The sequence below is a fragment of the Pezoporus flaviventris genome, unplaced genomic scaffold, assembly GCF_033815535.1.
Source record: "Pezoporus flaviventris isolate CSIRO_AGI_PZ_B2104156 unplaced genomic scaffold, CSIRO_AGI_Pfla_v1 ptg000001l, whole genome shotgun sequence".
Classification (NCBI taxonomy): domain Eukaryota; kingdom Metazoa; phylum Chordata; class Aves; order Psittaciformes; family Psittacidae; genus Pezoporus; species Pezoporus flaviventris.
This window is the reverse complement of record NW_026892549.1, coordinates 5,198,851-5,220,058: the sequence shown is the minus strand read 5'-3', so window position 1 is coordinate 5,220,058 and position 21,208 is coordinate 5,198,851. Positions and strand designations below refer to the sequence as shown.

The following is a 21,208-nucleotide window of genomic DNA, read 5'->3' as shown; positions in this document are numbered from 1 at the left end:
CACTATTATAACTCAGTTTTAGTACTACTGTAGCACCTGTAGCCCTGAAGTTGTGAGTCTTTTTGTTTAGTGAGATGATTATAGAATCACAGAATCATAGAATAATTAGGGTTGGAAAGGACCTTAAGATCATCTAGTTCCAACCCCTCTGCCGTGGGCAGGGACACCTCACACTAAACCATATCACCCAAGGCCTCGTCCAGCCTGGTCTTGAACACTGCCAGGGATGGAGCATTCACAACCTCCCTGGGCAATCTATTCCAGTGCCTCACCACCCTAACAGGAAAGAATTTCCTCCTTATATCCAATCTAAACTTCCCCTGGTTAAGTTTTAACCCGTTACCCCTTGTCCTATCACTACAGTCCCTAGCAAAGAGTCCCTCCCCAGCATCCCTATAGGCCCCCTTCAGATACTGGAAGGCTGCTATGAGGTCTCCACACAGCCTTCTCTTCTCCAGGCTGAACAGCCCCAACTTCCTCAGCCTGTCTTCATACAGGAGGTGCTCCAGTCCCCTGATCTGCCTTGTGGCTCTCCTCTGCACTTATTCCGAACAGTTCCATGTCCTTTTTATGTTGAGGACACCAGAACTGCACACAATACTCCAGGTGAGGTCTCACAAGAGCAGAGTAGAGGGGCAGGATCACCTCCTTTGACCTGCTGGTCACGCTCCTTTTGATGCAGCCCAGGATACGGTTGGCTTTCTGGACTGCAAGCGCACACTGAAGCTGGCTCGTTCATTTTCTCATCAACCAACACCCCCAAGTCCTTCTCCGCAGGGCTGCTCTGAATCTGTTCTCTGCCCAACCTGTAGCTGTGCCTGAGACTGCTCTGACCCAGGTGTAGGACCGTGCACTTGGCATGGTTAAACTTCATGAGGTTGGCATCAGCCCACCTCATAAGCATGTCAAGGTCCCTCTGGATGGCATTCCTTCCCTTATTATAGTTTATTTCCTTCCCTGTTATAGTTTAAACAAACAAGAAGAATAGCTGGAGAGGAAAACTGTACTGTAAGGATATGCCAGATGGAAAATGATCCAGGACTTGATCAAGCAATAATATCAATGTGCTTTCATGAAACTGAGTACATGCTTAAGTACCCTGACTGAGACTTAAGTAACTTACGTACTATCAAATAGGAAATCTAGGATGAGGAGAGCAAGGAATGTAATCTTTCTCTCACAAGCCATAATGGAATTTCTTTAACATGAAATACCTTTTTTCCTTACATGTGTCTCCACTTTCTTTAAATCTGCAAATGCATCTATCAGTATCACACAAACACTGAGCAGGCTGAAATGGTGCTCGCAAAGTCTACCTGTTTTCACAGTATTTAATTTTCAAAGCATAGTAATTAAAGTTTTGTGGAATACAGTCACTTAAAAAAGTTGTATATTTAAGCATTTCTTGATCACAAGGAGAAAATTTATAGCAGGTATGTAACCGTATAAACACATATCCTGCAGACAGCCTTTCAAGAGTGAAGACATTTTTAAAACCTTCAATTTCTTCAAATCTTACATTGAATCAAAACATCCAAAAGTTTAGCAAGACAAACATTAAAAGAAGGAATATATATCCGCTAAGTTTCAGTATACAAATTTGTCCTCTTACAAGTGGGCGAGCTGCTAGAATTTATATGAAGCCAAAAGCAAACACTTCCTCAACTCTTAACACTACTCTGCAGACTCCTGCCATGTACACCTATCACTTCAGAGATTATGAAAAAAAAAAATAAATAGATTTTCGCTTTCCTCGGATGATGCTACTCAAGTTCCATAGAGTCACAAACTGCAAAGGAAAACAGATTTCTGAATACAGCTGAAATATGTTTTCATGTGCAATAGTGACATGTTTACAGCACCTTTCAAGCTATGACATTAAGGTGCTTTCAAGCCTTGGCAACTGAAGGACTTACCATGTATTCTAAAAAGTTAGGAATCCAAGTTTTCCAAAAATAGAACTGCCTCTCCATAAAAGAGAGGAAATAGCCATTTTTTTTAACCTGAAATGTCACCTCCCCTATTTGACACTACTCAAAGGTTACATATACATCAGGGTACTTATTGAATAATAATCAATATTAAGTTTTTATAAGGGTATTTACTCCTCAGAGAGGCATATAATAATGAAAATATTGCTAATGTCTTGTAATTTTCAACTTAAGAAATTCAGCTATATCAGCAAACTGCTTCAAGTCGAACTTCAACTTGCTTTCAGATGCATGACGTGAGCGAAAAAATTCCACATTAATACCTTTGTAATTACTTCTAGGGCATATCAGACTTTCACCAGTCATAACTGCAGCAGAAGCCACTGTTGCCTGCACTCTGCTGAACAACTTTGGGCTTTTACCAGGTACACTTATTATTTCAGCACTATAGAATTCCCTATTGTATAAAATGACTTGATCAGTTGGACAGAAAATCAGAAAACAAGACAACTTTAGGGCTTGCTCTAAATTAGCTTGCTGCACGGAAGCATTCTAGAAATTAAACACAGAAACTAGTTCCAGAAACTTTTTTCTATCTTGACTTCGTGCATGTGCTGCCAGCAGGACAATTCATATATATGCACTTGGCACCCCTCTTCTTAACTATGCTGCTAACCACATAACCACAGCAGCAGCTCAAGAGCGTAACAAAATTGCAGAGAAGCTTTACATCGTAATGGTTCTCCATCAATAGCCTCCTCTACCATTTGGAACTCAAGGCTAAAATGGACTTTTGGGAGCTGTATCAACATAAACGAAACAACAATGATGTGATAGCAAAGTTTAACATTTCCCTCATTAACTTACTTGCACAAAATGTAATTTCATGGATCTGCATTTCCACTGACGAAGCAAGTAACTTCATTAGTACCTAACATGAAGAACGGAACATAGCTCCATGACCCGCTTTAGGAAATGGTAGTGAATAGGACAGTACTGCAGGAGAAACTCAGAATCCTGCAGCCAGCTCTCAGAAGGAAAAATACTGTTCTCTTCACTTTTAAGATGATCTTGACAGTTAACGTTCATGTTGAGCTATCTGGTGAGAAAAGAACAAACAGAAAAAAGTTAATAAATGTATTTACTGGCTAACAAGATTCTTCAGCTCTTTTAGTGACAGCATGCTTATCGGAAAGGCCTGAACACATCCCAGGGAGATTACTCAAGATGAATTCAAGTAAAAAGAAAACTAGAATAAGTATTAAATTTTTTCTATTTTTTAAGTTAATATCTATTCTTTAAGTGAATTTGAAGAAGTCCCATAATTTCTGCCATTTAAAATGGGAAAATACGTTACCTGTCTGCACAGTCATGAGTAACTCAGGGTAAAGCAACCTTTGACTCTGAATGTCATCATTTACCTCATACACTAATTAATCTATAATCTCCTCTGATCAGAAACTGGAACACTTCAGGAACATAACAGAATACAACTACCACTGTATTTTCAAAGCATTAAGATTTTCAACAGTCAATCTAACAATAGTTGCTTTACTCCTACAACTAAGGACAAAGAATACAAATATCACTGATAACAGCATGTATGCATGGACAACAGACAAAGCAAAGGATAAAGACCTCTTCAGAGGTATTCTTTCAATTTTTATGTCTATAGGTAAATAAATATTCACACAAATACAGAACAAAAACGAGTTACTTGCTTCAAGACTCCCACTTATATGTAGAGAAATTAGTCTCTGTAACAGAAGACAAGCCTCCATTAAAACCTTCCAATTCTCTCAATGTACCATAAAATCACACTAGGTAAAAAGGGTGGTTAGATGAACAGTCTTATGATCACCAGTCAGCCAGGCTTGATTACCATCACCTTAAAAACCCACCCAGTGAAACTGGGCAGTTTTTCCTCAGCTTCCTAACACTGAAATCAGCATGCTATCTAAAAAATGCGGCTAATAAAAGAAAATCACTTTGACTGCAAGATCACACATATGTAAAGAGATGTGTAATACACGTACTGCAAGAGAACATTCAGCCTTACTTGAAAATGTATTAATATAGAGAAAAATTTACTAAATCTTCAAAATGAAAGAACTATTGTACTTGGCTCTCAAAACAATAAAGCTCTACAGAAGGAGCCAAGTGATAAATTTGATATAGACATATGCATGTAGAAATTGAAGAAAGCCCATTAAAGATACAGTAGTGGGTTTAGAACTGTCATTAAATGTCTTATATACATCTATACAGAGTTGCACACAGTAATTCACCACTCTATTACAAATTTCATAGGTCTTTCTCCAAAAAAATCTATATCCATCAAACACCTGAAGGTGACAAAAGACTGCACTTTCACCAAAAAATGGTCTATGAATCCATTACGGGTGCAAAAAATGAACAGGGATTGGGGTTCACTATCTCATTCCATGACAGAACTGAGGAGCATCATATGCAATCAGCAGGTGTTCAGCTCAAGGTTACCACAGATTGTTCTTCACAAAATATGCAATTTTGTGAATATGACAGTGGAATTGCTTGTCACAGGATGTGTTCATGCTAAGATGTTAAGTGAATTGAAAAGGCAATTGGAAAAATTCACAGAAAAACTACAGGGGTGATTAAAACTGAAACACTACCATTTGCTCAGCAAGATTCTGCCCTCAAAGGGTCACTAACAGGGACAGTACACCACAGAAGCATCACTCCATGCTTGTGCTATTCTTAGTTTCCCTGTGTGTGCTTACTTCTGACTCATCTTTATTGATTTCCCCGTACACCTACATTTCACAGCCCTCCCAGCAAACAAGAGCTGGGATTGCTCCTGGAAAAGAGGAACATGAGGAAAGCTGGCCACAGCTTTGATAACAGTCAACCAAAATGGTCATCCCTCCCTGAAGCTGTTAACTTACCATATATGTCAACCTCCCCTGCTTTTGCAAATAATTATCATATGTGGCTTCAGTTTAATTTCCTCCCATGAGTGGGAAATCTCAGATGATGGAAACCAGAATCTGGTTTACTGCACTTTTTTTTAATACATATTCAATTATCAGCTTGTTTATTTTCATGTTATGATGGTATCTGATCCTGAGGCAGCATCTACTAAAGTCCTAGAAAGTGGAATGTGTTCCACTCCTTTGTAATAAATTGGTCTTCCAACTTGTGATCTTACAGTAATTGTTTTATACCTCTCTGACATCTTCTTGTCACTTTTTTGACAAGGAAGTGTTTGAAAATGACCTGTGAACATGGTTTGCTCAGGATACTACAATTTTTTAAAAACAATCTAGCTTACAAAATTTGAGATTCTAAACAGATCTAGTGCAATGGCAAGCCTACCCTCGTGTACCTGCCTAGTCTTCAGCACCAACTTAATCAAGGCACTTCTTGTCAGGATATGTGCCTCTTATGGCAACCTTCCATAAAATATAAAACTGGGAAGTGGGTGCAAGGCGCACACCTGCTTGACACGGAACGAAAATACAGTTTCTGTGTTTACTTCAAGCATACACAGTAGTATTGGATAATTTTCTGTCCCACTTTTGAGGGTTGTGACAACTGCATTATCCACTCTACAGCATACTTCAGAAATCCATATTACAAACTGAAGTGCTACAGAAGGACATAACGAATAAAGCCACTTTGACATCATCAGCTACGATCAGACAAAGAAATAATCCTAAACCACTAGCCCACATAATCCTTCCCATAAGGCATAGGAAAAAGAGAGGGACTCAAGAGTCCAGATTATGAAAAACTAAGGGAACAGAACAAGCCACATGCCCAAGTTTGGGAACTTGACCCTTTCATCTACCACCTATTTATACGGTAGCTTTGACACTATTATCTGCAGAGCAGAAAGAAGTAATGTGGTTACTGACTCAAATGGGTTCATACTGCCTTAGACTGAAAAACTTAATACAAAAACGTTGTTGCCTAACCCCGCAAACCGGGACAGCAACAGATCCCTGCTACAACGGGCTTCTACCACGAAACGAAACGGCCTTTACGAAGTGGCCTGAGGTGCCTCCGGTGTCCTCCCGCACCTGTCCTGCCAGCTGCACCCAGCCAGGAGCAAACAGCGAGACACGCGGCTGTAGGCCCCCGGTGCCGGGCCCCTCCCTCATCCTGCAGCTCCAGCGGCCAGGCTGCCACCCTAGGGCACAGTAACCCGAGCAGGAGGGCGGCCGGAAGGCGGAACAACCGGTGACGAGTCGCTTCGCCTCGCAGGAGCAGACCTGCGCCCGCACCGTCACATCGACGGCCCCGCGGTGCCCCGGCACTCCCGGGACTGTAGCTGAAAGAACAACGCAGGCGGAAACCGAGACCGCGGCCCGGGATAGAGCGGGGAGACACAGGGCCCTGTAGCAGCATCTTCCAGCACCGTCCCGTCCCGTCCCTCGGCCTCCCTCCTTTCCTCCCGCCTCCCCTGCCGCCGGCGGGCACGCCGTGTCGCCTGGCAACGGCCCCACGGAGGAGGGGCTGGAGGTACTTGCCTCACCGGAGCGGATCGGCAGCAGCACCGGGGAGCGCCGGGCATTGTGGGTACTGTCTACGTCTGCCACGCACGCACCCTCCCCGCCGGCGGGGGAACGACTCTCACGTGACGCGGAAGCGGACGCACTATTGCTCCGCGGGCGGGGCGGGGCGGCGCTGAGGGAGGACGTGCGGGGTGTTTCGCGTGGCTGCGGGGCAGTGACCTGCGGCGTGGGCTTCGTGAGGAGGACGGGGTGCGAACCAGTCTTTCCCGGTGGCGGAACTTGGTGCAGGCCTTTCCGCCGCTCAGAACAGGGCTGCCCGGCCGGGACGCTGGGTTGGTGGCCGTTGGTCAAACGACTTGAAGTGTCCCGGCACCACTGGTGTTGCAAGGAGCCCCCAGTGTGTCAGGACGGTAGTGGTGGTTTTCTGCTTCACACCTCTGACTGATTCTAATTAGCCTCATTTTCAAAAGAACTGAGGTTTAGTAATTGTGCTCCTTGGGTTCTCCTGTGTAATAGTGTTCAACTGTAGTTACCTAATTTCCACCAGGGTCAATGGGCACATACAGACCTCGGCATGTGCTGTGTAAGTCACAAGACGAACACTGGGTGTTTTCTGATGAGGCAGCAAATACAGCTGCTGATGGGGAGGAGGTAGGGTTGATGTTGTCGTAGTTGTCACTAGAAGAACTGCGCAGAGATGACACCAGCTGCCAGACAAACCAACTGGGCACGTTCTGGCAATAAAAGGCGATACAAAAAAAAAAATTTGCAAATCTCATTACTAATCCCAAAGTGACATTCCTATTTTACAACTAGTTTCTTTACTGATACAAGGATGTTTTTCTCCCTCTATTGCTCTTCAACATTACTGTTTTCCTTCTGTATCATACAATTTTAGTCTATTGGCTCAAATCTGAAATGAAAGCAGCTTATTTCCTTGCTAACGCCTTTTAATTTCTCCTTCCATCTGTTACTACTTCACTATCCAAGTGCTTATAGTATTGCAAACAGCGTCAGGGTAGAGGTAATTGAGGCAAGGAGGCACAAATACACAAAATGTAATCAGTTCTAAGTAACATTAAGTTTGATGGCTTTGTAATGGAAAGTAACTGCCATGCTTGAAGGTAGTTGACATCGGTTTAGGTCCTCAGGACCTTAGTACAAAAAGTGTAAGAAAAACAGAATAAAAAAAACAGGACCTGGGGATGGGGAGTATCTGGGACTAGCAGATGTCCAGGGTGGGAGCAGTTAAACTGATAGGTAGAAGGACAGGATGATTGCTATGTCTGTGCTGTTAATTAAGCTGGTGCTTCAAAGACTGCCAGAAGTTATGAAGATTGTTGGGAGAAGTAAACGACCCTCAAAGACCACCATCACATTTTTGTACGCATGCAGGAAACTTTCTGGAAAATGATGTAATTCACGCATAGCCTCACGAATAGGTATGTATGCCCAGTGACTATACAAGGACGGCTTGTGTAGCAATATGCTGATACACGTTAGGAGGAGCTATCGCCCATGTCTCCCGGCACCGCAATAAAGAATACCTCCATGTCAACTTGAAAACTTTGTTGGCGAGTTTGTTCCTGGAGTTTTCTCCGAATCATAATGTACCTTGCACTCTGCACTTATGGGCTCTACCGAGCTTCACTTAGGAGCAACATAAGCAGGAGGATAGCACTGATGCATATTAACACTCTCCAACCTCAAGTCTGCCTTCTCTAAGCAGCATAGACTATTTTTAAGTGGACACCTATGGCAACCCTGGATACCTGTGAGACATCACCTCACTCCCTGCCCCTGAGAATGCTGGTGATCCAGGTGTGATAAAATGATCTCTTTACTAAGTTGCTGTTGCTGGAAATTAACTTCGCCCTGTCAACCTCCAGGCTTTCTCCTCTGTGCTTCAAGCAAAGCTCCGCCAAGCTGAGGAGTCAAACTGTCTGTGTCAAAGAAGGCTGCAGCAGGGGGTATGAGGTTGACTATGGCTCTGGAGTTGAGCAACAGAGGTGGAGGGAAGATGGAAATAAGAGAAAGATTGTTTTCAGAGGAAGAGACAGGGAAGTGGTGAGGCAGGGAGTCAGGAGATGCAGGTGGCATGGAGATGTAGGAGAGGAAGGCAGGCACAGGTGAGCAGAGGGGCCACTGCAGGAGAGAGGTCACCTGAAGGTGCTTAGTGGAGTAGTTTTTCTCTGAACATAAAAGCTCAAGGAAAAAAAAAGGATATCCTGGAGACCACAGGAGAAGGCTCTTTTCTGGGTATCCTTGTAGCGAAAGCTGGTCGCTGGGAGGAAACTGCCAAAGATGTGCACCACAAAAAGCCTTGTTTCAGCCTGGCAAGGGATGGAGGGTCTGCCTGTTTGAATAAGCAACTTTGTGTCTCTGAGTTAGTGTCTTGTCAGGAAGAAACAGCGTTCCCTGACAGGTTTTTGTAGAGCTGAGCATGGGAACATCTCTAATCCTGACTTAGTAGGCACAACTACAGCATACGTTCAGATGATACATTATTCTGAATGATTTCCAGAAAGTCCTTATCCTGTGTAAACAGAGTGCACAGTATTACAAGCTGCTACACAATTTAACGGCATATGACAGCATCTACTGTAATGCTGAGGAGTGATTACTTAATTAGAGGCTGCTAAAGGTTTGTGATAAGTGCATACATGTGTAATTTTAATTTTTCTCGTTCTGAACTGTTTATGTTTCAACCCTAAAATTCTCTTGACCTTTGTAAATGTTTTGAAGGGTTTTGCATTTACATAAACAGGACTTCAAAAACTATACACACATATACTAGTTAAGACTTACACATTCCTAGGGGAAGACAGTATTCTTTATTTTCAGGTAGACCTGGCCCCAAGAGGTTACATAAATTGCATGAGGTCACTGACAGAGATAGTGGCAGAATCAGATTAAAGCTCCAGCACTCCCAGCTCTCACAGTGAACACTAAATCATACCTGTTATTCAAGAATTTGCATGGCTAACAAGCCAGTTACACTTAAAATAGTCTTGTCCCATTGACTCCCCACATTCATGGAAGCCATAAAACATCGTTAGAGGGGCATTGTGGACTGAATAAATCAGTAAAAGCTGCAGCCAGAGATAAAACTGAGATTTGTAAGAAGTAAATCCAGCCAGTGCAAAGGGAAACCAAAGAGTGGGGAGGAATGCAGGTGTTTTGAAAGGAGGGGAGGAGGTGAACAGCAGTAAAAGACAGGGTACGGACAGCATCATAAATTGACAAGAGAGGAGGACAGGGAGGACCCTGTGGTGTCAGATCCCTCAGAGATGACAGCATGTTACCTGGTACAACAAAACAATGAAGCCATATGCTTGCTTAATGTGTTACGAGCCAGCTGAAAGCAAAACCCAGCAGTGAACACTCAGAGACAAGTTAGGATGGGATTTATCTCACCAAAGTTTAAGGATCTGGAAATAGCCCACTGTGAAGCTCTCTGTCGCTATTTCTCCTCAGTCACTGCAGGGGGAGCAGACATGTCCAGCCGCACTTCTACACCTTGTTTTTAGATGACTAAAAGCAGGGAAGACGACCTTTAGGCTTTGTCCATTGGATTTAAACAGGACTTTTAAATCAGGTTTCCCCAAGGAAAATTATCCAGCCTGAGAGGCTGGCAGTAGTTGTGCTTGTTGATGATGGAGTCACAGGAGAAGCACAGAGGTCTGAACGGGCCCTCAGAAGGTCATTCAGAAAATTCAACTTCAGTTTTCTCTACAGCAAATTAAACTGTGGAATGTATCAGATTGCTGATCCACTTTGTAACCCATTTTTATGGGGAAAATAAAAGCCTTCTTTGATTTAGGCTAACTAAACCCAGAGCCTTTCATCTTATTAAAAACAAAAACCAACCAACCAAACAAAAACACCACAAACCCCTTATGTCTACTGAACATCTTTATAATTCTATTGCTCCTTTCTCTAGATTTTTTTTTTTTTAATATAGCTTTCTTAAAGTGTGGTGCTTGAAGCTGGAGTTATTATTCAAGCTGGAGCTTTAGCTGAAAACCAGGCTAATAATCCATTAGTGTGCTTCCTGCTTCTTGGATGGTAATGGCAATTCCCATGAAAATACTGGTATGCTGAATCCGTGAATGTGTTGACTGCTGCCCAGCATCATCACAAATGCTTTAAACTCTGAACCAGGCTGCTGAAGTCATGGTGCTGGCTAAAAACCCAGCTGTTTGTGACGTTCTGACAATTCCGCACTCTGAAAAAAAAAAATTGCATCTAGTTTTAGAGGTTTTAGAGAAGCCTGTGTCCGTAATCACAAGAGCTAAGATTATATTCACTGGAATGAACTGTTCTTGCTAACACAGCATCAGCAGAAGTGTGAGCAAGGTCATAAAAATCACCAGTAGAATACCCAGTTTATTTTCTTGTTTCTCTTTCAAAAGCCCTCTGCGCTAGGGCCTGTGATGGGCAGAAGCGTTTCTTTCATGGAACAATAGTGTTAAATTCTCAAGGGCTTTGTGAGTTTGAAGCCACCTCATAATATCACATAAAGTATCTCACTGGTAATAAATGCAGATGTTAGAACAAAATAGAGCATCATTATCCCAATGGCTCTTGTTGCAGCAGGGCCCAGCATGATCTCCTGCATAAAGAACATCATATTTCTGAAAAGTAATCTTCACACTGCATCTCAATTAGTTTGAAAAGCAACGTGTTGTTAATGCAGTTTTATTTACAGGGCCATCAGCTTTGTGGGCTTATGGAAATAACACAAGTGAGCTTTTCTGATGATCCTGTCCCAAGCCATCCCAACAGTAACGGTCTCTCTTTGGGGCTGTTCCACTTACTTCATTCCCTCTCTGGTAGAAGCAGCTGATCTGGAAAGCCACATGAATACATTCCTACTACGCATAATCCCTTTAGTTCTCTACATGACTGTAATTGAACACATTGGCAGACTTTGTTTGTATTTAAATATTTTCATAGAAAGGAAAGTCATTCCAAGCTGATCACTTCATGAGGCCAAAAATTTCATCAGGAGCCATTTAAACAATTACAATAAATAAGGAAATCATTATTTGTTGGTACAGTTGTGCCATAAACACTATAATGTATATTCAGATCTTGGTCCCTTAAGGAATTTGTTTATGATAATAGCCACAACAAACTTACTTGAGTAAGAAAAATAAAACACATATGGCTTTGTAATCCACAGTTAGGATGTTCTACTTGAAATTTAATTTAGAAAGATAAAAAGGTTTCTTAGGATTGAAGGGATTATTAGGTACTATAATATCTAATAAGATTATGAGATGGAGGTGATAGCTCAGTACAATAGAAACCTGCTAAGATATAGGGATATGCTAATATGTAGGACTGGCAGGACTTTCTGGGTTATCAAATCCAGCCCCCTGGTAGTGCAGGCAACTGGACTGCATAATGCATTTAACACATTCTATGAGCATCATGTTGGAGCTAGGTGTGGTTTTATCCCCCTAATTTTTACACCCTCACTATGCAGGTGGATAAAGAACACCTAGTAGGGAATCAAAATTATTCATTCCCAATTTATACCTGTTTGATTATATGCCAAGATTGCCTGCCTTTCATATTTACTCTACCTGATGCATTTACAAAGAATAATAAAACCATACCTCAGTCTGCAGCTGCTAGGCTAAATGAGCTGCATACACACACTTTCCTTTTATGAAAGGCTCTCCAATCTCCTCCACATCTGAGGAGCCCTTTTCTTTACCTGTTCCATTAAGAATTTGGCTTTCCTTAAAGTTATTGATGAGAATAATGCATCTAATTCCAAACAAAACCTTGTTGGGGTCTTCTATGACATTCATGCTTCCCTTGCTCTTCTGGAAATGTCTCTGCTACTGCATTTTACAGTTTCAGTTGCTTTTGCCATGTCCACATGCACTGGGGCAAACGGTTAAAAACCTTTCAGTGTTGTTGCTGGTTTCTGGCAGATATTTTTCTGCTGCTAGCTCACTACTTCTGTGGCCTTACTCTTCAAGGACATTCAGTTCTTGCTGTGGGATATTATGAACTTTCTTTACACTGATAATACCTCCTAATTTTGTGACTTTGATACATTTTAATGATCAGGCACTTCTGTTTTCTAAATGGGTCATTAATGAAAATAATAATAATCAACATTGAGGCTTACTTTTTACGACTTCTGAATAATTCCCTTTCAACACATCTTAACTTCTCTCATTGTAACACCTTGCAGTTCCTCTATAAATCTCAGACTTCTCCACGTAGGAGACACGATTTTATACACGTCTTCTCATCAGCTACTTTATTGAAGTCCAGACAGTTAGATTTCCCTTTTTGTTGAGCTAATTGCTTACTGTATCAAAGAAAGCTATTGAATTAGTCTGGTATTAGTCAGCCTTAGTAAATGCCAATTCAATTTTACTCTGTTTTCCAGTGACTGTGATGACTTCTATAATTTTCTCCTCCCACATTCTTTCCTAAAGCCTGACATAAAACCTTGATGTACACAAAGCAAAATATATTATGCCTCTTGAGTGAAATCTGTGTTTTATTTGTCTTTGGTATAGATTAGGTAGTTACAGCAATATGTATTTTTGACTAGCAGGCAGGGTTGAGCAGCAGTCATAAATATATTGGATGCCTTGCTACATTCACTGTCAGAAATGTATATGCATCCTTTTTTTATCCTAAATATTGATAATACCACTTTTTAAAAGGATTCTGATATAAATTCAGCAGGCTGCTGTGACTTGAGACATGACCCCACACAGGATCCCTCCATGTTTGGGAAAAGACCCCCAGACTGGGTCTTTTCCCAAACAGGTTTGTAATCCTACTCAAACATGACCTACCTGCAGAAAATGAGAGGACATGTACTGTGACTTGACTTGTAAGGTGAGCACGAGCATTGGACATGATAAAAATACAGCTTTTGAAGAAACAGAAGAGTTGGGGAGAATTTGGCTGAGAGATACTGGGTGATTGTTCTAGATGATAGAGATAAATTACACATGGTATTGTCTTCGTTGTGCTTAATTTTTAATTATGTTGTGGGCACTATACATTAGAAAAGCTGGTAAGAAACTAAATCAAGATTTGACTTTCAAGTGCACCACTGACCCACAGACTTCCCGTGTCCTTGGGCAAAATGCTTTCTCCTTTTTTTTTCTTCCTCTCACTGCTTCATCTGTAAAACAGAGATAACACTACTTCTTTTTTCACAGCCTATTTACATAATAAAAGCCTTTCCATGCATGACAGTCTCTCTAGCATAATGAGGACCTGGATCTTGGGACTACAATACAAACAGTACACAACAATTAAGATTATACATCAGTCAAAAATATACCTAATGCACCTAATACTGTGGAACTTCACTGGAGACATGACTTTATTACGAAGTGAACTCTTTCTTTGTTCTGCTCTCTTGCCTAAGTCAGGCTTGGGCACAGAGGTGGGTTTTAGGAAAATTAGGAGTCCTGTGGTATCCTTCTCGGGTCTGCTGCAGGTAGAAGGAGTTGTGCACCCCAGAGTCCTAAGGGACCTGCAAGGAGCTGGGCAGCATCACACTGAGGCTTTGCCTTTCTGTAGTAGGTTTCTTGTGGGCCTGTTCTCCTCCCACTGTATGGAGGAAGGTCTGCCTTGAAGACAGCCTGTTTCTCTTTGAAAAGAGAGGGGAAAAAAAGGCCTCAACCCACAGTTTCTTTTCTGTATTGTCCCTGGGGAGGACTGCATATCCACTGCAGGCCAGCCTGAGCACAGAGCTGTCCTTTCCCTCTCAGTAAGCAAATCCTACACTCTTGGAGAGGTTTCAGTACATGCTGGGGATGCAACAGAAAACACTGGACATGATCACCCTGTTCCATGTTCACAGGACAGGCTACAGGAATAAGTGTCCCATTACCAGCAATCTGGAGGCTACACGATGGGACTTTTGTCATTATGCTGCACGTTTTCTAGGAAATGTTGTCTAGAGAGTTTATGCTCAGCTTAGAAAAAGACAGCTTCCCACAGCAGAATTTTTGGGAAGTAAAAAGCTCTTTTCCCACAACCCGTATGGCCAGAAGATAATGCCAAAATATTGCTCTTGTTCGAGATCAAGCTGGGTCTGCGCTACAATTTTCCTGTACACTGAGAGAAAGCAAAATGGAGGGTGCTGGGCTGGCCTGCGCTGGTGAGTCCAGGCCTTGAGGCTGAGTTGGCTCTGCAGCTACTTGGCATGAAAAGAAATAAAATCATGCATAAATCAGGAGCTCTAAAGGCCCATTTCCTTGTTTGGTCCCCGAGTAGCTGACTCAGGGCACTTAATGCTTGCAGCAGTAGACCAGCCCCTCCCCATAGGCAGGTGACATTTTTAGTGCTTACCTTGTGCTGGCAGCTACACTATTCCATTTAACCATGCAGCACTGCCCTGCAAAAAAAAAGAGACATTTAAAAACCTAATTTCACTCTCCCCGCTTCTTTCTCAAGTTTTTTACAAGCAAAAAGAGAACAAGAAGAGTGATGGTGGCTGGGTTATTAATTATACATAGTTAGTAACTGGTTAATTTGCTTTCAGCACTTACTGTGTAAGAAAGATTGCATTGTGTTGTGGCTATTGTTATTTTATGGGAAATGAGACTAGATATCAGGCATCTGTTACAAATGTTAGGCACAAAATTGAACACCCACACATACTGAAAGGGCCATCAACACGACAGGAAGAATTACTCGTTTTGCAAGCATAAAAATGACAAAGCAGAGGAGTGACAAATGCACTAGATAAATCCAGGGCTCCAATTTAATGCATGGGGTAAGGACCTCTTCTTCCAAGAAAAGACTTCCCACTCTTGCAGTTTCTTACTTCTCCATAATTTAGCTGTGCACATATTTGGCATTTGGAGTGTGACGGATTTACACATTTGCTACCAAATGAACTGCAAGAGCTAATCAGCTCACGCAGAATTGCACATATTAATGAAGAAGGCTCTTCTGCATGCCTGTGATGTAGCCACCCACTTAACTGGGGCACCAGAGACTAATTTGAAAAGATTTTGTTCATGTAGCTTTTTTCCTATGATGAATGCTTGCAGGGGATGGTGTTGCAGAGGAGGGAGGAAGCAGTATCTGCAAAATCTCACTAAATGGCTCTCATTACGGAGTGATGGAAGAGCAATAGGAAAGATAATTTATTAGTGGCTCAAAGCTAATGAGAATAATTAGCCCTATGATGCTTTCTAAGCAAACACAGAATAACTGTTCCTTAAGGAGCACCATCTCCCCACAAGAACGGTGAGTGCTCTGGGCAGGAGGACACAGGATTTCTGGGGCCAGGAATCTTACAAACCAAGGACCAGGTCTGACAGCGGGATGGGAACACGCAGACGTCCTCCTGCCGTTAACGATGGGCCAGCATCGGAGCTGAGATTCCCTAAATTTTGGGCTAACAGACCATCTTTTTTCTGACCTCAAAACCAGCTACACTGGGCTGATGAACTCACAGTTTACAGTTCAGCTTAACTCCTCAGAAACCACCGTCTGAAAATCGCTGCCTTAGATACTCAGACTTTTTTTACAACTGCATCATGCAGTGCCTGCCAAAACCTCGGCAAAAGCTGAGCCAGTTGAAGGTGCTTCACAAGGAGTATTTCAGCAGCGCTGCTCAGTCAGGCAGTTCCAGGAGTCCTGGTTGACAGCAGATAAAATGGTATTTGGAGTTATTACCTTTGTAGAAACACCCAGCTACTCTCCTTCCTTAATTGTTAAATAAAAGCAGGATGCACAGAGAAAGCAGAACATCTTCTCATGAGCAGCCAAAGAAAATAATGAGAGAAAATTTGGTTTCCAATCAGTTCCAGCACAAGCAGTTATGTATATAACCGGGTTAGCCAAAGGGCTGCACACCCGCAGTTCTAGCAGAGCCATGGAATGCTCAGTGATGCTGGGCCTGCCAAGAGCAAAGGAAATGCCAGTATTTGGCCCTGACACTCAGCACCTGCTGATAAAAGCTGATTTCCCCCTGCCTCAGCTTTCAGAATTTACTCCTGCAATCCTAGGATAGCATTACAGACCCAATCACACTAAAGTAAGCCTATTAAATTAAAATGAAGTGCACGTGGACAACAGTCCGTGCCCCCCCGAGTGTCGTTTTGAGTGAATGGCTTGTTTCATACTTTGTAAAATGCAGCTGGCAGGGGTTTAGTATTATTCTAGGAAATTCATATAGGCAGCATTTTTTTTTTCCTCATAATACAGCACTATCAAGAACCTGGAGAGGGATTTTGCTTTTTTTTTTTTAAAAAAAAAAGGAAAAGAGAAAACACCTGTGGGCTAAGTCACCAGGTCTTAACTTTTTCTTTGAAAAGCAGTTAGCATCTAAAATCAAAATCACCCATGAAGCAATTCCATCTGAAATGGAACTCTGACTGAAACATTCCCTTCAAGCTTACTCATTATGAGAGTTGCATCTGCTTTTATACTCCGAAATTAAATGCTGTAAGAACAGAAACCTTATTTTTTTTTTCCACCATTAATATCAATCCATCTTTGTGAATGACTGCTGAGAGAATTTTAAGTCAGCAAGATTTGGGGAGCTAATATGGTCTGGGTGGGAGATCAGAAAAATTCCCAAGGCTGTTTCACCAACTACAACAACCAGTTAGGAGAGGCCTGGGGGCCAATGGAGAGATCAGATCCAGAATCCAATTTTACAGGGGGAGGAAAGAGAGAATGCAGATTTGCAAGGTTGCCCTTCCTGATTCAGACTGGAAAAAAAATCTCTTCCAGTCTCTCCTGCAGGAGTTGCTCTAGTTTGAACAAACAAGGACATAGTTTTTGGGTCACAAATGGGTAATTCCTTTACAACAAAGCTAAATTGTTTTCTTGGGTTGCAGGAGCCTGAGATACTAGTTTATGTTCATCTTGGGACTCCAGCCTGTGTCTCTGATATCCCAGAGATCTTGTCCAGGCTCCCCTTTCCCTTGTTTTAGCGGGTGAAACAAATCCAACATCTCAGGCTCTTTCATTAGATGGGAAAATCATTTCCTACCCAGTCTCCACAAAATTCTTCATCCTGCTACACGTTGTCTCTTGGTCCAGATATGCAATGGGGCTAACATAGACCTGTAGTCTATTTATAGCTTGTTTAAGCCAACACTGAAGAGCAAAGTGATATGCAATCCTTGCTCAGCCTCTCCGCTGTGTACACGTTTTACTCTTCCTCAACAAGATTTAATCTTCTTAGGGTTAACTGTGTAGCAGATGTCCAAGACCTTTGGATCACATCTTAAAATGGCTGAAAGACCAAACCCATAATTGCACGAGCAGAGTCTCTGATTCACTGCAAAACTCTTCTTATGAGCAATTAAGTTTTTTGCTGATAAGTGATTCATTATTTGAAAGGCCAGATTACTCACTTTTAACCATGGCAGAAATTCCTATGTGATTATGAACACCTGGACTATGCATCTATCACAACATGCTGGAAAGTCTGAATGTGTGAAATGACCAACTGTTTAATTACGCAAAATAAGAGCTCTTACAATAGGATACTTTTCACTCAGAGTTTGTAGGAAAAAAAAAAGCATGTATTTAAATTTCAATTTGACTGATGCAGATATGAACCTAAACTGATTTCAACAGCAAATACAAGCACAAATTTTGCTTTATTGGAAGCAACAGAATTACAAGAGTGTAATTGGAATCCAGACCTGGTCTACTAATTAAAAGGGCTTGGAAGCAAAGCTCCAAGCTCATGGTACACTCTAGTTCACAGTAACTAAGGCTTGTGTCAGCCATTTCATGTAATCGTTTATGGTGTTCAAAGCTGTATTTTCAAAAACCATTCAGACCATAAACCAAATGACCCTGTAACAGAAGGTAAATTATTCTAAAATATTTTATATTTGTGCATTAACACATGATTAGCCAAGAAAAAAATGAATGCCCAAGTCCAAGAAGTAACTGACAAAAGACTGAAGGGAAAGCTAGAATCCTTTATTTTAATTTTATTATGGTGTAACCAGCTGTAAGGAATTACTGGTCTGAAGCACAGTGTGCAATTGTCCTATCCTAAACATTTACTAAAGCCTATAATTCAGAATCAGTCTGACTAGTGATGTCACCATTGGCAAGCTATGATTTTTCTTTTTTTTTTTAAGTCTACGTTTCTCAGCAATTAGCACAGCCATGGGCTCAGCCCATGCACAAAAATGCTCAAGCGTTACTGGAGACTGTACTTCTTTAATGCCAGCTGCTTTGACTCTGAGATTAAAAGAAAAAAAAAAGGGCAGTAAGTTCTGGAGTGATCATACTTGATTGTTGGTAAGCAAAAGAATTCCTGTTTGAAACCAAATGGCATCAGTATGTATTATTTCCTAAATGCAGGGCAGAATGCTTGCCACTAATGTGAGGATGGCTTGAAAGAAAGAATTGCCGAGATCTTATGCAAAAGTACTAAACACAACATGAAGTAACTATGTCAACAGGAAAAAAAAAACAACAAACCCACAGTAAGAGACTTAATAAATTAAGCCACTTTCACACTAGGATATTATGTACTACCAGGCAGCTGATTTTTGAGTGAAGAGACTCATCAGGTGCCTAATAAGAGAAAATACTTGGCACAGCTCCATCACCATTCAAACTGATGTCATGGTTAACAAGCTGGCTACCATACAAGGCCAATCAGGCTACCAGTATTCCAGATTACACACTAATGGCTTCAGCAGCTTAACAAGTGCCAAACATACAGTGCCATTAATTGGGTGAGAGAAAAAGAGGGAAAAATATCCAGGAAGGAGGTAAGATGCCATTCATCTCCTCAGCAGCACAGCACTGAGTTTCCTTTAACACAGCCTTCACTGAGGATTCAAACTAGCAAAACAAAATGAGATGGGCAGACAGAGGAGGAAGAGGAAGATTTCAGACCTCTGGCGCAGTAAATCTAAAAAGCTGTTCCGCCTGCCCGCTGAGTTCCAAGGCACTGCCAAGCACCCTACCATAGTGCCCTACAGTCCTGGTCACTGGCTGTCCCCAGCAAAGGGATGCTGGGTGCCCATCCTGCATGTGTGCTGGCTTTTCCTAAACCACCACCAGCTACGGTCGTTCACAGTGGGGAAGAAGCTGAACAAGGCTGATTAATGATAAAAATACTTGTCTTTTTTAAAATTTATTTTTAGTTCAAAGTGAGTCACAACTTCCTGCCCTCCCTTTCCCCTCCTGTGAAGACATAAGTACCTCCAGATCAATCTTTTCTTTTTTAAAGCATCAGGAGTGAAACGGATTTCAGCTGCTGCTAATACAGCTTTTACAGCGATGATTTCGTCAGAGATTGTTTATGCAATTTCTTAAAGAGCAAAATGGAAAAATCCCACATACAACTGCAGATAAACCTTTGAAATGTAAACACGTAAAATATACATTACTGCATTATCAGAAGCATTATGCATTTATCAATACAGTTGAACATAACACTCTCCAACATGTATTTTATATGGCCCAATGTGACAGAAGACTGCATACCCTATAAGGGTAACTGTATACCCCTGTAACATAATCACTCCTGCCATAATTTACAGATGCATTTGACAATGTTGATGCCAAAAAAAAAGGAGGGTTTACTTTAATTTTACCCATGCTCTGCTGTTTTTTGATACTTGGCTTAATTTACTCAATACATTCGATAAAGGTATGTAAACAGTCCTGATTCAACGACCAGAGAGATTTAAATGAAATCAACAGATCTGGACTGGTCCATGTTAATGTCTTCATTAACTCAGATACCTTATTTATCCCTGAGCACCTTAAAATTGTTTCCCCAAATCTCACTGAAGAACATGTAACTATTTCAGAAGAATGTAAAACTGCATTTGGATAAATCTGTTTCTTACAAGTCCCACTTTCCTTCACTGGTTTAAAAAACACCTGGCCCCCACCCCAAACCCCAAAGAACAACCCAAACAAAAAAAACCCATGTCCCTTTCCTTTGTTTTCCACATGTACAGCAATACCTTTAAAAAAAAATTCACCTTATCAAACAACATCACCTACAGACACACTACAGACTACAAAAATATTGCATAGGAGTGTCAGTGGGCATAGTCTCCCAAAAATGAGAGAAAATGCCAAGTTTTCTTTAAAACATTATGGCAACATTCTAATTTATTTTTCTTTCAAAAATCAAGTGTTTCACTTTATTTCAAAATTGTACAAAATGGCCATGGCTGTTTATAAAAAAAAGTCTCTGTCTTGAGAATATGTGAAGTCTCAGGTGCATTAACAAAAGACCTGGAACCATTCACAGTGCAGCGGAAAGCTTCTTTTGAGGCAGAAACTACAATTCATCCTTCTTCTTTCCTACTCTTTCATGGTCTCTTTCTCTCAGGGTTCGCATGAAAGTGGTGAATCCAGACTCCTGGTTTTGAAGAAAGAAAAACAGGGGTCATATTTTTACAAATGAACCAAAACAATATGTCAAGAACACTTTTAGATTCTGTATCCCATGACAGAATATAAACTAAGGAGCAGTTACTGCTTCTGCATTGCCTCATCATGCAGCGCTCTGGTCCAGTGCTGCTCCACTGCAATGCAAGGGGAAAATATCCATGCAGATTCCACATGTCAAACTTTGAAGAGATGGTGCACAAACAAAAAGGCCCTAAAACTCACAGGAAAAGGTAAAATCTGTCCCTAGAAATGCAATTCATTCCTTTTTCTTGAAAACACTCAAAGACGTTTTCAAGCTGCATTTGTATGCTACATGTATCATTCTGAAAGCAGCTGGTGATCATTTGTTGGCTATACACACACATTTGC

At 41.5% G+C, this 21,208-nt stretch overlaps 2 protein-coding genes and 2 long non-coding RNA genes across 6 annotated transcripts in view; 1 reads left to right on the top strand and 3 right to left on the bottom strand.

Annotated features, from left to right (window-relative positions):
- Positions 1–6,465, bottom strand: part of SEC22A (SEC22 homolog A, vesicle trafficking protein) — a 29,119-nt gene extending 22,654 nt beyond the window's left edge. The window contains exons 1-2 of one of the 2 annotated variants that reach the window (XM_061469536.1): positions 6,442–6,465; positions 2,799–3,026 (exon numbers count right to left, since the gene is read on the bottom strand). The gene's annotated coding sequence lies outside the window, so the exon portion shown is untranslated. The remainder of the gene's footprint in view (positions 1–2,798; positions 3,027–6,441) is intronic. The other variant, XM_061469450.1, reaches the window with a different exon arrangement.
- Positions 6,466–8,173: 1,708 nt separating this feature from the next.
- On the bottom strand, positions 8,174–13,402 carry LOC133277921 (uncharacterized). The gene is made up of 3 exons (XR_009746391.1): positions 13,286–13,402; positions 8,300–8,575; positions 8,174–8,239 (listed from the first exon to the last, which is right to left on the bottom strand). It is a non-coding gene; the product is annotated as an uncharacterized LOC133277921 (long non-coding RNA).
- Positions 8,446–13,669, top strand: LOC133277958 (uncharacterized). Its single transcript, XR_009746413.1, has 2 exons — positions 8,446–8,559; positions 13,238–13,669. It is a non-coding gene; the product is annotated as an uncharacterized LOC133277958 (long non-coding RNA).
- A 5,877-nt stretch (positions 13,670–19,546) lies between these two features.
- Positions 19,547–21,208, bottom strand: part of PDIA5 (protein disulfide isomerase family A member 5) — a 94,345-nt gene continuing 92,683 nt past the window's right edge. For both annotated transcript variants that reach the window (XR_009746333.1, XM_061469850.1), the window contains one exon: positions 19,547–20,807. Coding sequence is in view for 1 of the 2 variants with exons in the window: in XM_061469850.1 (XP_061325834.1) it covers positions 20,727–20,807 (81 nt within the window). In the remaining variant the exon portion in view is untranslated. The remainder of the gene's footprint in view (positions 20,808–21,208) is intronic.